This window comes from Oculina patagonica, chromosome 3, assembly GCF_052425735.1.
Source record: "Oculina patagonica isolate OP01 chromosome 3, crgOcupat, whole genome shotgun sequence".
Taxonomy (NCBI): Eukaryota; Metazoa; Cnidaria; class Anthozoa; order Scleractinia; family Oculinidae; genus Oculina; species Oculina patagonica.
Window position 1 is genome coordinate 22323078 of NC_135760.1, and position 14619 is coordinate 22337696.

Consider the following 14619-nt stretch of genomic DNA (forward strand, 5'->3'; position numbering starts at 1 on the left):
ATGGGAGATTTTTTTAAAAAATGCATTAAATTTATGGCGTACTCTTTCATAACAACATCAAAACTTAATTGTTCTTTGAGCAAGAAAAAACCATCAAAAAAAAAGAATATTGGTCTTTCGTCCTTTTCAGGCGGCGTAACACTCATAAACGTTCATTACGTGAAAAACGTATGGGATAATTTCCAAAACATAAAATATATTAAACGTATCAGCCATGAGGCCCAAAAATATCAATTTTCCTAACTAGTTGATCATTTTATTTATTCTCCTCTTCCGTCTTATTGACAAAGTGTTAGTTTGTGAGGAGAAATTAGATTTCAAACATTTACGAGAATTTGTGGTTTATGCAAAACGAGAACGAATCACTGAGCCGCCAAATCCATGCAGCTTTTACAAATGTTGGTGTTTTTCCTTCCTTTCTGTATATTGCCCCCGGCTGAAATCAAAATTATCTTAAAATAGCATTCAATGTGATATTATTTTGGTTGCCTTTTAGGGTAAAATAACGTTGCAACATACAAACAAATAACAATTTGTGGGAAAATTTACGCTGTGTGACAACTGCTGTCCTGCTTGGGATCAAGAGAAGCTCTAGTTCGTGCATTGCAGAAATTTGGTCGCGGCATAAGCTTTTCCTGTGATTTTGTCAACTCCGATGCAACGTGGGAAAAAAACTTTCACTGTATAAAAGTTCTTTTTTTTGGCTCCAATCGGTGGAATTATTGTCGCTTTTGAGAAACCCCCAAGCTGGAGTATTATAGTATCGTACCCAGTCTACCCAGTGCCGTGTGGTTTTCTCGGTCAGAAGAACCTGTGTACTAGTTGTCGGCATTTCGACCGAAAGATTTAGATGCTTGGTGGAATGTGTCTGCAAATGACTGGAAATGTTTTTTTCGCCAAAGAAACGGTGCTGGCTGTTATGGAAGGATTATATAAGAAGAAAGCCTAAAAATATTTGGAGTTTTCGGCAACGCAATGGTTATATGGATAAAAATTTTGTCACCATCTTTCAGCGGTGCCGAGATAGCTCAGTTGGGAGAGCGTCAGACTGAAGATCTGAAGGTCCCTGGTTCAAATCCGGAGAACTCGCATGAGTTCTGAACAATCCCGGGTCTCGGCACTTTTTTTTTTTTAATTCTTTTTTTTTAATTTTTGTTAGCTTATTTTTTTTACAAATTCCTCTAACGAAAGCATTTATTTTATTTTATCTATTTATTTTTTTCATTAGATTTCAGTTGTGTTCGGTCACTAAAAACCTTGGTTGCTTCACCCTTTTTGTTTGGCACTAAAAAATCTCCTGCTGCCTGTCGTTATTTTCCTGTAAGATATATATTCAAGTTTTAGAAATGGACGTTATTAAAAACTACCAGAGAAATGAAGAATTAAGTGTGCACTCTTAAATTTTAAACCCGGTTTTTTAAAAGAAGTACGGTCAAAGATGTTAAACACTCGATCGATCGAGTCACTGCGGTTAACAAATCCTAACAGCACTCTATGAAAGCTGACAGTTCTACAGTGAGAGCATTTGGATTGGAGCCCACCATGACTTGAAGCTAGCATATAGCGACAAGCTAGAAACCAAATCAGGCCACCAAATATAATATCCATATCATAGTATAATGAACCGCAGCGAGGCCGGGCTTTACATCCGCCATTCTGAATTTTTACGCATAGGCCCTGGACACGAGGCATTGACTTGGATGGATATTCTGTAAGTTTTTGACAAGTTCCCTTACGATACTATACGGAAAAGCAAAGAAGTAGTTCGACATTTGCTAATGGAAATGGAAATGGATGACAGTGATGAAACAATATGTGATGATGCTGAAGATCCAATAATATCGAGTCAGTCCCAAATGTCGCCTTCCATAATCACTCCGATACCTCGGTAAGTTTATACTCTTGTGTCGCGAGGGAAGAAAGTGAGTTCTTTCTTGTGAAGATTCTTTTCTTCCTTGCATAAATGACAGGTTGGATGACGTGCATCAGAAAACTTTCACAGAGAGTGAGAGCACAATTACAGGCCACGGTTCCCCAGAGTACCTCCCTCCAAGTGCTAAAATGCAGAAATTGGCGGACAAAGAAAAGCAAAGTCTAACAGAAGGCTGTACGGAATCACGTGTTTGTCATGAACTGCAGAGCTCGCAAGCTACAACTGCTAACATGGAAAAGACGGCAGAAGAAAAATTGACCTTAATCAGGGAACAGGAAGAGAAAATTGGGGAACTGATGGTGTTACTAGAGTCAAACGTTAAGAAAGGTCAGAGAGTATACAGGCTTACAATATAATGTCATTTTCGTTTCAAAAGCCACAACGCATGTACTTCCCTTGGTTTCATGAACCAGCTGAGAATGTCAGAGAGGAATACTTCCTTGAGGGGGGGGGGGGGATTGTGGGGGTACTCCCGATAATTGACTAAACGGGGAGGCTTTGCTTGTAAGGGGCAGGGATTTAAAGAGTTGAAGAAGAAAACGGTAGGGGGAAATGACAGTTAGCTACTTAATTAAAATGCTCTTCTAAAATATCTCTAAGAGGAGACACACCTAACAGCTATTTCATTCAATTATTTTTAATGGATAACTCAATCCAAGGGATATAGTGTGACTACTATTGGTATGTGAAAGGGATACCATTTTGTATGAAAGGTATACAAAAGGGTTGCCAAAAAAATCATAATTAAATGTCAAAAATCATAATTATTTAAAAAGGGTAAGGGTTTGGACCTTGGGAGAAGCCTCCCCCTAGAAACCCCCTCCCTCAGAGGTGGTCCCAAAATGTCTTTTTTCCCTTAGTTTTGAAACTCAATAATCTTTTGGTGATTTTCATAGGGTCCTGTAATAACGTTAAGCTACAAAGGCATAAAAAAAATTTTATTGCAGTTTGCAAATCCTGAAAGTAGTGGCCCTCCAAAACTAACGACCCTTTGAAAGTAGACCTCAAGCATGGTTTGTTATGAGAAACAATCTTACACATTGAGAACATTTTTATTTTATCAGGATGGATTGGCTCACATCTGGTACATGTTTTGGCTACCTGAAAGTTAGTCCCCCCCTACCCCTCTGCAAGTTGTTACTTTAGGAACTTTACGATATATGTTTAGATAGTATGGGAATGAAGAATGGAAAATATGATAGAAATTACAAATAACAGTCATTGCATTGTAGGTGTGGCACCAAGAGAAAATCCAATCTTTGTACAAGTAAAGCATCTCATGACTACAGTCAAAACTCAGCTTACTGATTTTACCCGCTACCAGCAACAGCAGAGGCAAGAAATTGCACGTTGCAGCAATAGGGCACAGGGTAGTGAAGATAGCTCTTCATCTCAGTGGACATCTGAAACAAAACACAAATTGCTTGAGCTTGCAACTCAACAAAAAGAGTTGTTAAAACTCTTCCAGTGTCATAAAAAGCTAATTGAAAAGTTACAGGCATTGAAACAGAAAGCAAAGTCGGTGTCTAAACATGTTATACCAGCAGTAGAATTACATTGTAACTCTAACAGAGGGGTTAATGCACAGCAGAAAATAGTAGAGCAGAGCACTCGACCATCCTTACCCATGACTTCAACTGCATCAAATATGAATCCATCGGCAGTCACCACAAGTGCGAAAACCATACCTGAAAGTGGATCGAAACAAGGTGATGAACAATTTGTCAGCAAGCACACTTCCATTTCCCTCATGAATGTTCCTTCCACTTATACACAGAAGCCTTTCTCCTCGCCATCCGCAGACACTTCAGCTGTCTCACAAGTGACAACACTGGTTGACCACCCAACATTGATAAGTCGTACTCCTGTAACCATGTCACACAACATTTCAAGTGTGACTCAGACTTCAGTAACCCCTACAGTTAACTATCAGCCAAGAGTTCAAAATGTTGTCTTAACTGGAGGGCAACTCTGTCAAGTGGGAGATAGGCAGGTCTATGTGTTACCACAAGGACCTGCTACAAGTGTTACATCATTTGCAGTGGCACAGGCAACCCAACCACACCAAGTTACAGCAGCAAAACTCTTGTCCAATAAAACATTCACAACATCAGTAACAAACACCACAGCAGTTACACAGGAAATGAGTTTAATTTCCAGCTCTTCAGTGGCAAAATCAACACAAGTTCCTACATTGAACACAATCATCACCATACCATCGACAAAGTCATCTTGGCAAGATCAGATAACACAAACCACTTCACAGCTCTCTATTAGTAACACACCTGTAACAAGCTCTTGTCTTACATTGCCCATTTCAGCTACTGTATCTCTCAGTAACAGTTCACTGCCTGTTTCTACAGCTAGATCTGTAAGTAACAGTTCTGCCTTACAACATACACCCCTGCCCACTGGTAGTGAAACTGCCAATCACAGGAGTAAACAAACAACAGATGCAAACCACAGTGACCTGATTTCTCGTACAAGGGAGAACACCATCACAATAACACACCTGCCAAAAAGTACAAGGATACAACCACAGCACACCACACCCTCCAGGAACACTGCAGGGGTACAGAGCTCATTGCAGGCTGCCAGAATGACAGCTGCGACTCCTGCTTCAAAGGGACCTGTGAGTACTATGAAACACTAGCTTCCTGTGGGGGTATTTTTTAATGCAGTTTACTAAACCCATGAAACAATCCAAGATCAGTGTCTTTTTGTTCCAATAAATAATGTAGCATAGATAGATAGGTAGATAGACAGACAGACAGACAGACAGATTCTTTATTTACGTGAAATATGCTTAGCTTATTTCTATGTGTGGAGTTTGAAATAAGTTGATGTCAAACCTGGAGGACAGGAAATATATATAGCAGAAATCCTCACTGAAAGTTTAAAAAATCCGAAGTTAAATTTCACGCTACTCCTGGATTAGCTTAATCGTGCTTTGAACAAACCCGGCCCTGTTTCATAACATATCTTAACTACCAGTTTTTTTTTTTATCTCACAGGCTGTTCAGTCCAAGAGTGGTCAGAGTCTGCAAAGAAGAAACTCTTTTGGTTCAGACCTTCCTGATCTGAAAACCCTTCTTGGTCACAATATCATTGAAGCAGGCTCAAATGTTCTTTCCATGCAGTTTGAGGTGCAGATTTTAATTATTAATGTCAATTATTACTGGTACTTGGGGAAAATAGAGGGCTAAAAAAAGACAAGTAGATTTTCCTGTTGGACAAGTGACTTTTCATGCTGACTTGCGGGGGGCCCAGGCAAGTCATAGGCCAAAAAAAAAATTAACTTTTAATCTCACATTTACTACACATTTTTTCAAACTATTTCTAATAGGGCAGGAGTTTTGAAGCATCATTAAGGCCAACAGGTTTAATAGAGTCTGCTGGAGGAGAGACCTTTCGTACCCCAATGGCATGGATGAGAGCAGTGACAGGAAGTTGGAACACTGTTAAACAATCTCACGCTTACAAGATGGTAAGTACATTTTCATCAAAACCCAGGAAGGGCGAAAATCAAAGAAAAAAGGGATGGGGGTGCAAATAAGGAAGTCCCGGTCCAAAAAGTTACCGGACAATAACTTTTACATGTAGTCTTGGATTGGGTGGGGAGTTTATATATACAGATCTCAAGGGAATGTACCATCAATAAAATACTGAAAAGTGGCATGTTTATGATAATGACAATTAGCCTTTTAACCACTGCTTTGTGTTTCTGTGTAGGTCCACTACAAAGGACGGCCCCTTGCATTGTTCACGATACCCTCCACAGAGAATTATGGTAAATGTACTTGCTAACAAGATAAAGCCAGCTTGGTGTTTTCTACTCATGACTGACTTTCAGCTTACTTTTACTTTCTAGACTCTTGTGAGAACAGAGGCGAACAGAATGTTTCAACTGCTATGAATACAGCACAGGATACGGCAGGGTAATTTTAATTTGTGTTCTTTGTATAATAAAAAAATAGTATTACTGTTCAATGTTCAAATTGTCTGTGACAAAATATATCTCTTGCACATCCAACATTTGATATCAACAACCCATAGTCTATGTAAATCCCCCCTCACTGAAACACATATTTTTTATAAAATTTTGAATTGGTCTGTTGAGCCTGTTGATTATTTATGGTGATATCAACAAATACAAGTACTCTGATCAACAGGTCTAATAAACAGCCATGCAGCTGTGGACATTCCAAGACCAGCAAGGAAGGTGGGCTTATAACATGCTGGGAGGATGTGGCTAAACTTCTCACTGACTGTAAAGTGATACCTATTGGCAAGGATGAATTAGTACCAACAGATAGCTTTTTACCAGCAAATTTCTGGGACTCAACAAGTGAAGTGGATATACCACAATCGCTCTTGGAAGAACTTGATTTTTGAGCCAGTTGCCCACTACATGTAGCTGGGGGCTACCACCTTTTAACTTGTGGACACATGCATTTTTGTAACAATGGTGAAGAATTGTGATTGCTACTCAACCATTCAATCGTTATTAAAGTTTTCTAAACTGTTAGAAGTGTTGTTTTAAAAATGTGTTGGTAGTGTGCTTTCAGTGATCAGTGCCTATGCCAGTCCACTAGTCTGGGCCTATTTAGCATCACAGTCCTTTGTGAAGGTTAGACTATCTAGAGCACCAGCATGTACTATGTTTCTAGCCATGTATTAACAGAAACATTTGAGAGAACTTGAAAAAACTGTGGAAATACTGTCAGCTTGTGGTGTCTGACAAAAGATCTTGTTCTTCTCCTAGATGGCAACTAAAACATACATTATTTTTTCAATAGATGCCTCATATTTACAGTAAAAATTTCCATTGTAAAACAGTTCTACAGGATCTTATGCTTTTGCTTTCCACATCCTTATGAAGAGTAACAGAATTGCTTTTTCCCATGGCAAACACCTTCAGGGAAAAAAACTCTAAGGATGCGAAATGAGATAGAGTAATATTTATTTATTTTCCTCTACAACAAGTATGTGGTATATGCAGAAGAAAAAAGTTTGTATGTCACTGGCTAATGAGCCTCAGATCACTTTCATTTTGCCTTACCCCTCACTTTTAATGGGATTTAATCAGTCTGGTGGAATACTAGTGACAAGGAGAAGGTTTACAAGAGTTTCTTTTTGCTCTTGCTACCTCAGTATTAACACACACAGACAATTCAAGACAAAGAAACTTTTTAGGGGCATCATCTGATTTACATTTTGTTGGAGAATATATCTCAAAACAACAATATCCAAGATTAGGCAGTGTACACTGTACTGTAATGACTTTGACTGTACATATTTTTTTTATTTTGCTGATATAAACAGAAGACATTCTGCACCTTTAGAACAACTGTAAGTGAAAGACTTATATTTTGCTATTGTTACACACACAATGCAAAAGTCTCTTGTCATAAAATGCTTAAACCAGTTAAATCACCATTTCCATGTTTAAAAATGTTGAAGTGCTGATATTAGATGCAATAACAAGCACATTCTAAATATATTATTTCACTAGTTTTCCTGGCTTCTCTCCTATCCAACAAAGGTTAAAAAGTAAATTGTTTCTGTCATGACCACGTCTTTAAATCAAACTTTAACTGTGATTAAAAAATTTCGCACTAATGAACTATGCACTAATGAACATTTCAAAAATATTTCTTATTTGACCTCGCATCTACACAAAGGCCAACTTGTGATCATAAGCTATATACACAGCTACATGACTTTTGGAGTCATGCATGTTGCTGATCTACTCAAATAGTTATTGCCTCTCTACCCAAGTTATTGCTACCTTCACATATGCTTGTCTCAACACAGACATCAGCATGCTGTTCTATCTGAGCCAAAGGGAACAATTTGGAGCAAATTGGGCAAGGCATCAAGTCCTCCTCGGGAGGGGCTACACTTGGTGTAGGTCCTGTTTCATTGGTGCACAAGGCAGCATGAAATTCCACATCTGACGCAGGAAAAAACGAGCTGCAAATCGGACATTCTACCATAGGCTCAGATATCTTTTTCTTGATAGGTGATGGTTGGTAGTCTCCAGTTGTGTAACAGAATTCTTGCCTTGCTGGTATGTCGTTTTCAGAAGAGTACAACATAGAAGGAAGCTCTTCTGTGTCATCCTCAATAGGGATTAAAGCTGAGGGGATGTCAACCTTAAATATATCTTCATCAAGATTTATTGGAGATCTCTTTCTTCTGCGGCTCTGCGGTGTAGACACAGTTGATGTGGAAGGCAGTGGTGGACTTTTTGTTTTACTTGAAGGGACTTTCTCCTCTGAATGGGATGTTTTGCTACTGCTACAAGAAAAGACAAATTTACAAAAAATAATCAACATTAGTTAAACAAAGGCGGAAGAGATTACTGCAATATTGAAGATGCACAATCAACAAACCTTTCTTTTGCACTTTTTCTTGTTTTGTTTGGTTCTTTAGTCTTCTCAACAGTTGGAATGACATCGTGTTCATTTATTGATAATTCCAAAACATCCTGAAATATCAATATTAACAAGAAATAGAATTAACTTGCGGTAAACATAAAGGCAATCCTGCTGTTGATCAGCCTTCCCCCCCCCCAAAAAAAAAATTCTACTCCCCCCAGGATGGGATGCTAGTCCATCACAGGGTTACCCCCCAGCATTAAGTTTGCCGGTACCCATTTATACACCTTTGGTGAAGAGAGGCTCTGAAAGCAAAGTGTCTTTCCTAAGAACACAACGCAGTGCCCCGGCCAAGGCTCAAACCTGGACAACTCAATCGGAGTCTGGCACAATAACCATTAGGCCACCACGCCTCCTGGACTTAACAAGAAGCAGACCTAAATTTTAGAACCTGTTGCAGCTAGTATTTGGATAAAATTCTAGATGTGTTCAGATTTGCAGTCACTAACTTCCTTTTTATTTAGTTACCATTTTGGGGAGTCCAAAACTACATTACATTCAACTGCTTTAAACAAAGATTACACTGATGTTAAGAAAGATTGCCTATTACCAGTAGTCCCAAAAGTAATGGCTAATTATTATTACAGCTATCTTTGTACCTCTTGATCATCACTATCGTCAACAGGTGGCATTGCCTTTTCAATGGCAGCCTTGGTCATCTAAAACAAGGACATGAAGGCAAAGTTCAAACAAGAATTCACTCTCACTTTTTCTTTTTACAAAAAAAAATTAATGTAGTTTTGGAAGCCTCACTGCAAGTAATTACCTGAAGAAATACTTTTTTCTCATGCTTTGTCAGAGTACAACCCCGCTGTGCTTCCATTTGGCTTCTCAAGTCTGTGGGATCAAGAAATGGGATGAATGGGATGATTTCTACTAAGCATAACAGCCAAGATGGTCACACTGCTGGAGGAGGGTGAATGGGGGTACGCAAATTCACTGATCTATACTAGGGTATTATTTTTTTTGTGCAAAACTGAATAGACATTACTTGAAAGCTTTGTGTGGTATAGTTTCACTGCAATGGACAGTAGATGTTTTTTATGCCAAATTTTTTAAGAAGTTATGTTTCATTGCTTGTTTTTGGGACAATTGCACCAACATATTGACGAAAACTGACCAAAGTGATCCAAACTTCATTTAGTATTAATGATCAGAACTTCCTGACACAAGGAGTCCAGAATCCAGTCCTAATAAAATTCTCAGCTAATCTGTGATCTGCTGTATCTTCAAAATCCATGAACCTGCTTGATGTATTGCAAAAATCCACAACTGTGTGATTTTTAAGGCCAAAACTGTGGTTGATCCAAGAAACAATTTACCCTCCTCCTGCTGGTCTTCAAACACACTAATCATCAGACAACTGTAGCTCCACAGAGCATTGCTGTAAAATGTAGAAATTACCTTTAAATGTCACAATTTCAAGATCAATCTTGGTGAAATCAATGTCCTCTAGAAATAATGCCACTTCGTCTTGAATCTGGCGGAAAAAGATACAAGCAAAGGTAAACTCCAAGTAAAGAAATATAAACATGCAACAATTTTTTTAGGTATCCTTTCTAGCAAAACAAAAATTTAAACAGAAAACTGGCATGACTGTATATAACTTGCAAAAATTAAATTTATGTTTTTATGGATGGTTGGTCACTTAAACTATAACATTACGTATGCCATTCTTACATCTCCAGCAAGGCTCCATTTCCTTTCAGGTTTGTTTTTCTTCTCTTTTGGCCCTATAAATATAAATAGAGGGTTAATCTTAGACAAACTTAAAGTAAGGCCATTAATCAGTTTCGTAGCAATATTCAAACATAGTTAATAGAGGGGAATGGTTATGAAGCTTTTCAAAGTTCTTGGTTCTATGTTTTTGTTTACTTTTTTGACCTTGACTGTGCACAAAACACAATAGGTGTTTACTTCTGTCTGTGGAACTAACCAGTGGAAACATGTGACTATGAACTTTGATGACTTCCGCTCAGGTTGTCGAAGCATCAGTCACCAACAAAAGTTCTTTTCCGCATTACTCCAACTCGGCAATCACACTATACAAACTAAACATACCGGTAAATAAGTTTAATGTCTGGTTCACATGGGCTTAACTGGCAGTTACAAATTCTCCATTTGTTTTATTGTTGTACAAAATGATTAAACTAACCTTCACTGGATGATTGAGAGTTTCTCTTCCTGTAAGGACTTTCAGGACTGGATGAAATCTCTGATGATGACTGAGAAGATGATCTTTTGTTTCTGGACTTGTTTCCTGGAGTTGTAGGAGATCTGCTATCAAGAGCAGCCTGTAGCATTTTCCCTGCTCTGTTAAGTGCACTCTCAGGGCTACCTTTCTCAAAACTCCTAAAAAATAAACATAAGTTCCATGCTATTTAACAATTACACTTAGAGCTCGAGTTTTCTATTAGCAAATAGTCAACGAGCTGACTATCGCTCACAGAAAACGAGGAGGAGTAGTCTAATTGTTTTAGTAGAAACTCTAAATGATTGCAGTCCAAAACCTACAATATTGTGCACTTTGAAGACAAAAATCAAGAAAATTTACCGTGTAAAGAGTTACGTGTGCGCGACTGTTTTCTATCGGCGAATAGAAAACAGTGGGAGAACCAATCAGATTCGCAGATTTCTAATAGAACACAGCTGAATTTCTACAATAGCAACTAAATTACAAATTATAGCAACAAGTTATGGGGTATACTGACAACAGATAGTCAGGCATTTAAAAGTAAAAATAAAATGTAGCTAATGGAGAGTGATGCCCCAGGGTTCCTTACATACAAAACTCTGCTCCTGTAATAAAAATAGTGAATTCTACTCTGAACAGTTGTCATATACGCCTAGAATCTCATCAACCTGTTTTAAGGTGATTCCACTGAAATAGAAGGAGTATTAAAAATTCTAAACTTGGTCTAGGTTTAATTATTTATGAGCATTAAAAATATGAAATAAAAAATGGGGGTCACCGTGCTAGTTTTTGTGTAAAATAGATGGGGATTATAGTAAATATACGACCCGGAGGTTTATTAGCAACCCTAGTAATCCGAATGGGGAACTATTGTTTCTAGAAAAAAGCATTTTTCATTAAAGTATAAGTCTAATTAAAAAAATAGACTTTGATCTTATATTAAACACTATTCTTATTGTACAGGAATTAAGATAATTAAAGAAATTGCCTTGTGCGCACGTTAACGGCACACCTAAACCTGTTTTTACGGCAAAATTAAAATATCTCAAGTAAATTTTAAACTTTTCTTTAAATCGCGATATATTGTAGACAACCGTATGACATTTAAATGTATTGTTTGTTTATTTTCCTTTGTTTAAAATTTTTCAAACCAGTTTGATTTTTATTTCCCTTTGTTTCAGATTATGTTAATGAACATAAGACAATGAAAAATAAAAATCAAACTGGTTTGAAAAATTTTAAACCAAAGAAAAAATTAAACCACAACATATGCATTAAAAAATGGGGGTCACCGTGCTCGTTTAAGAGAAAACGACCATTTATTTCCTTACCGAGCTTAGCCTGAAGGGAATCTCGTAGTGTTTGTGTGCGCGCGCGCTCGTGCGCGCGCTAAATGACGCGAAAACTTATGCGCAGCAAGGATGCGCAATGCAATTCCGTGGAATCACCTTAACATCTATCTTGAATATGTTGAGCATATGTTGAGCATTTCTTATATTGGTATCATTCACAGTTAGAAACTTGGCATGAAATGTCTAAATTGTAGTCCATAGTACAAATCTAAACTATCCATATCGACCATGCTTGACATCTCCACCTGTAATACAACTGAACATTGAGAAAGTTATGCTGGATTTCCACTGATGTGTACATTTTTACGTAGGTGAAAAAAATAAAAAATTGAGAGACAACGTATGAACGACTTGCGAAAACGTGTACCCAAGTCGTTCATACATTGTCTCTAATTTTTTTACGCACATAAAAAATTGCGTCAGTCGAAATCCACCTTTATTTCTTACTAAACTAAATTAATGTCCCTTACCTAAGACATCCCATAAGTCCTGAAGCCTTCTTTAGCCTCATCACACCATCTTCGTCATTTTCTTCATCTGAAGGTTGGCCAGATGTGGATGTAGCAGTTTTGCCAGGCACATCTCCAGGGGAGGATGGGGTATCATCATCGTCCGGAATAGATCTCACTCTTATGAATGATAATCCAAATTGTTTGTCTTTCCTGTAAGGTTGACGGCAGACGACTCTTACACGATCCCACTGACTTCCTAGCGCTTGCTTGGAAAATGCATCTGCAGGAGAAATATTTGATGTTCTTTCAATATCATCTCAATAGAATACTGGATTTCTTGTAACATGAAAAGCCTTGTAGCTGCCAGAAACAAATGTAGTAACAACTCATGTACAGATCAAAGATAAAAAAAAAAACAGTCACCACGCTGTACATGCTGTTTTTCTTTTGGCAGCTACTTTGACAAATATTTTGACTAATTCTTTGACAGGTTTCTGACAACTTAGTTATGGCTTCAGAATAAAAAGGGTTTATAGTTTGTATTTTTTTGAACTTTTGAAATTCCATGACTTTCCATGACCTTTTGCATGATTTTTCAAAGGTTTCCATGACCAAAATTTGACCATTTTTTTACAGATATTTTTAAACATAATCTTGATTTTGGGTATGTTTTTTCCTCAAAAATTATAAAACCTGCCTAATTAATTTTGTACAATCAATACCATTTTCCATGACCCACACTTAAATTCCATCCCTTTCCAGGGACACAGAGTTAACAGTTGTCAGAAAGTGAACGTGGAACTTGACAACTCCAACTCTCACAGTTCTTGCACTTTGATTGGTCAAATCAAACGAAAACCATTAGAAAGTGGGCAAAAAATTAATTAATAAAAAATTTTGTCAAGTGGCAAGGGTATGGCTTGCAGCAATGCAAAAGTGTGATAAATATTCAAGCATTTTGTTGATCAAGCTACCAAAAATAAACTGCTAGAGTCCTTTTGCAATACATACTTTGGTTAAACATTCGAACAGTGTGTGTCTTGATCCAGTGTTTACATTCAGCTGGATTCATTAGCATGGCTGATGGTAATAAAGTTATAAAGTCCTTGTCCTGAGGCCACATGGAGCTTCCAACGAAAATCTCTATAAAGGCTGAGCCACAGTTACCTGGAAAAATGTATAGGAATAGAGTATGGTTTGTACACTCTGGTCAGCAGTTAGGTATAACGGAAGAAGTAATGTTTATGATTGTTATTAAATGGTTACACTAACCAATGCAGTTTACAGTTCCTGGGTAGGGTCTGGTCCCTTATATTAATTATAGAGCATTGATTTTGGTATCAGGTCTAACACAGGGTAAGAAAAATAATTTGGATATTTTGATCTGAAATATGGTAAGGGTTCCAGAAAGCATGGCAACCACCACCCCCCCCCCCCACCCTCCCACCGAAATTTTAGGAATTTCTCCCCCTCCAAATGCTAAGACATTGTCAAGCAGACATGCAGTGAGAAAAAAATTCTAAGTATTGGAGCCCCATCACAGAACTGGAAGATCGAATAGGAACTAGCCGTTTTGCTTCGAGGTAGACCCCCCCCCCCCCACCCCCTTTTCAAGTAGCGTACACCACAAAAGCCAAAATTTAATGTCAAATTGTTTTGTTTCGCCGCTGCAACAGAACAACTGTTGATATAAATGTTCAGCTGTTGTTCTGATGCAGAGGTTAGACGAGGTATCTTAAAAACTCAAATAAGCTTAAAATTTACGGTGCAAAAGCTGCACAAAGTGTGGTCTTCAGTTTGCGCAAGTACAACAAAGCTCTCTTTACATAACAATTGCAAGCACAATAGTGCATAATTATAAAAGAAAGAATTAAATTAATACACATAATTGGAGGAAACGGAGACTTATAATACACACCAATGTCGATGTGACTGATGTACGACGCCTTTTCAAGTTGAAATTCAGCTTCCATCCGACCACAGTTTGTGTCCTCTTTCGCGCATTTCCAAGTGCCCGTCGCGTCCGCCTTCCCTTGGCACAAATTTGCAGCCTTGAAGATGGCATCCTATTTAAAAAGCAAGCCATCCCGTCAGATAATAACTAAATGGACTACCTATATATTACCAACATTCAAAATAACGGAACAGTTTTGAAAACCTCGGAGCTGAAGCGAACCACGAAGGAGAACGAAACTGGCGCCATCTTGAAATTTGGCGGGAAGGGAAATCTTTTGTCACGTGACTG

General features: G+C 38.0%; 2 protein-coding genes across 3 annotated transcripts; one reads left to right on the forward strand and one right to left on the reverse strand.

The window, feature by feature from the left end:
- The first annotated feature begins 1735 nt into the window (after positions 1–1735).
- Positions 1736–6637, forward strand: LOC144645730 (uncharacterized). Its single transcript, XM_078505278.1, has 8 exons — positions 1736–1888; positions 1971–2260; positions 3166–4565; positions 4948–5079; positions 5280–5420; positions 5666–5723; positions 5805–5871; positions 6106–6637. Exons 1-8 carry the CDS (start codon positions 1779–1781, stop codon positions 6326–6328), a joined length of 2421 nt encoding a protein of 806 aa, XP_078361404.1. The 5' UTR covers positions 1736–1778; the 3' UTR covers positions 6329–6637.
- Positions 6638–7217: 580 nt separating this feature from the next.
- LOC144645329 (uncharacterized) lies at positions 7218–14583 on the reverse strand. 2 transcript variants are annotated; one of them, XM_078504871.1, is made up of 11 exons: positions 14533–14583; positions 14293–14440; positions 13386–13541; positions 12393–12654; positions 10532–10728; positions 10057–10109; positions 9781–9856; positions 9143–9213; positions 8976–9035; positions 8332–8426; positions 7218–8233 (listed from the first exon to the last, which is right to left on the reverse strand). In XM_078504871.1, exons 1-11 carry the CDS (start codon positions 14575–14577, stop codon positions 7687–7689), a joined length of 1710 nt encoding a protein of 569 aa, XP_078360997.1. In that variant the 5' UTR covers positions 14578–14583; the 3' UTR covers positions 7218–7686. The 2 variants fall into 2 exon arrangements, with proteins under 2 accessions (XP_078360997.1, XP_078360996.1); XM_078504870.1 differs by having other exon boundaries at positions 7218–8236.
- Positions 14584–14619: the final 36 nt, after the last annotated feature.

Coding starts and splice junctions, on each gene's coding strand:
- LOC144645329 (XM_078504870.1), bottom strand. CDS start 14,577: ATGGCGCCAGTTTCGTTCTCCTTCGTGGTTCGCTTCAGCTCCGAG. Junction 12,655..13,385: donor TGTTCGAATGTTTAACCAAA/GTATGTATTGCA, acceptor TTTCTCCTGCAG/ATGCATTTTCCAAGCAAGCG. Junction 10,729..12,392: donor GGACTTATGGGATGTCTTAG/GTAAGGGACATT, acceptor TTTATTTTTTAG/GAGTTTTGAGAAAGGTAGCC.
- LOC144645730 (XM_078505278.1), top strand. CDS start 1,779: ATGGAAATGGAAATGGATGACAGTGATGAAACAATATGTGATGATGCT. Junction 5,421..5,665: donor AATCTCACGCTTACAAGATG/GTAAGTACATTT, acceptor GTTTCTGTGTAG/GTCCACTACAAAGGACGGCC. Junction 5,724..5,804: donor ACCCTCCACAGAGAATTATG/GTAAATGTACTT, acceptor TTTACTTTCTAG/ACTCTTGTGAGAACAGAGGC.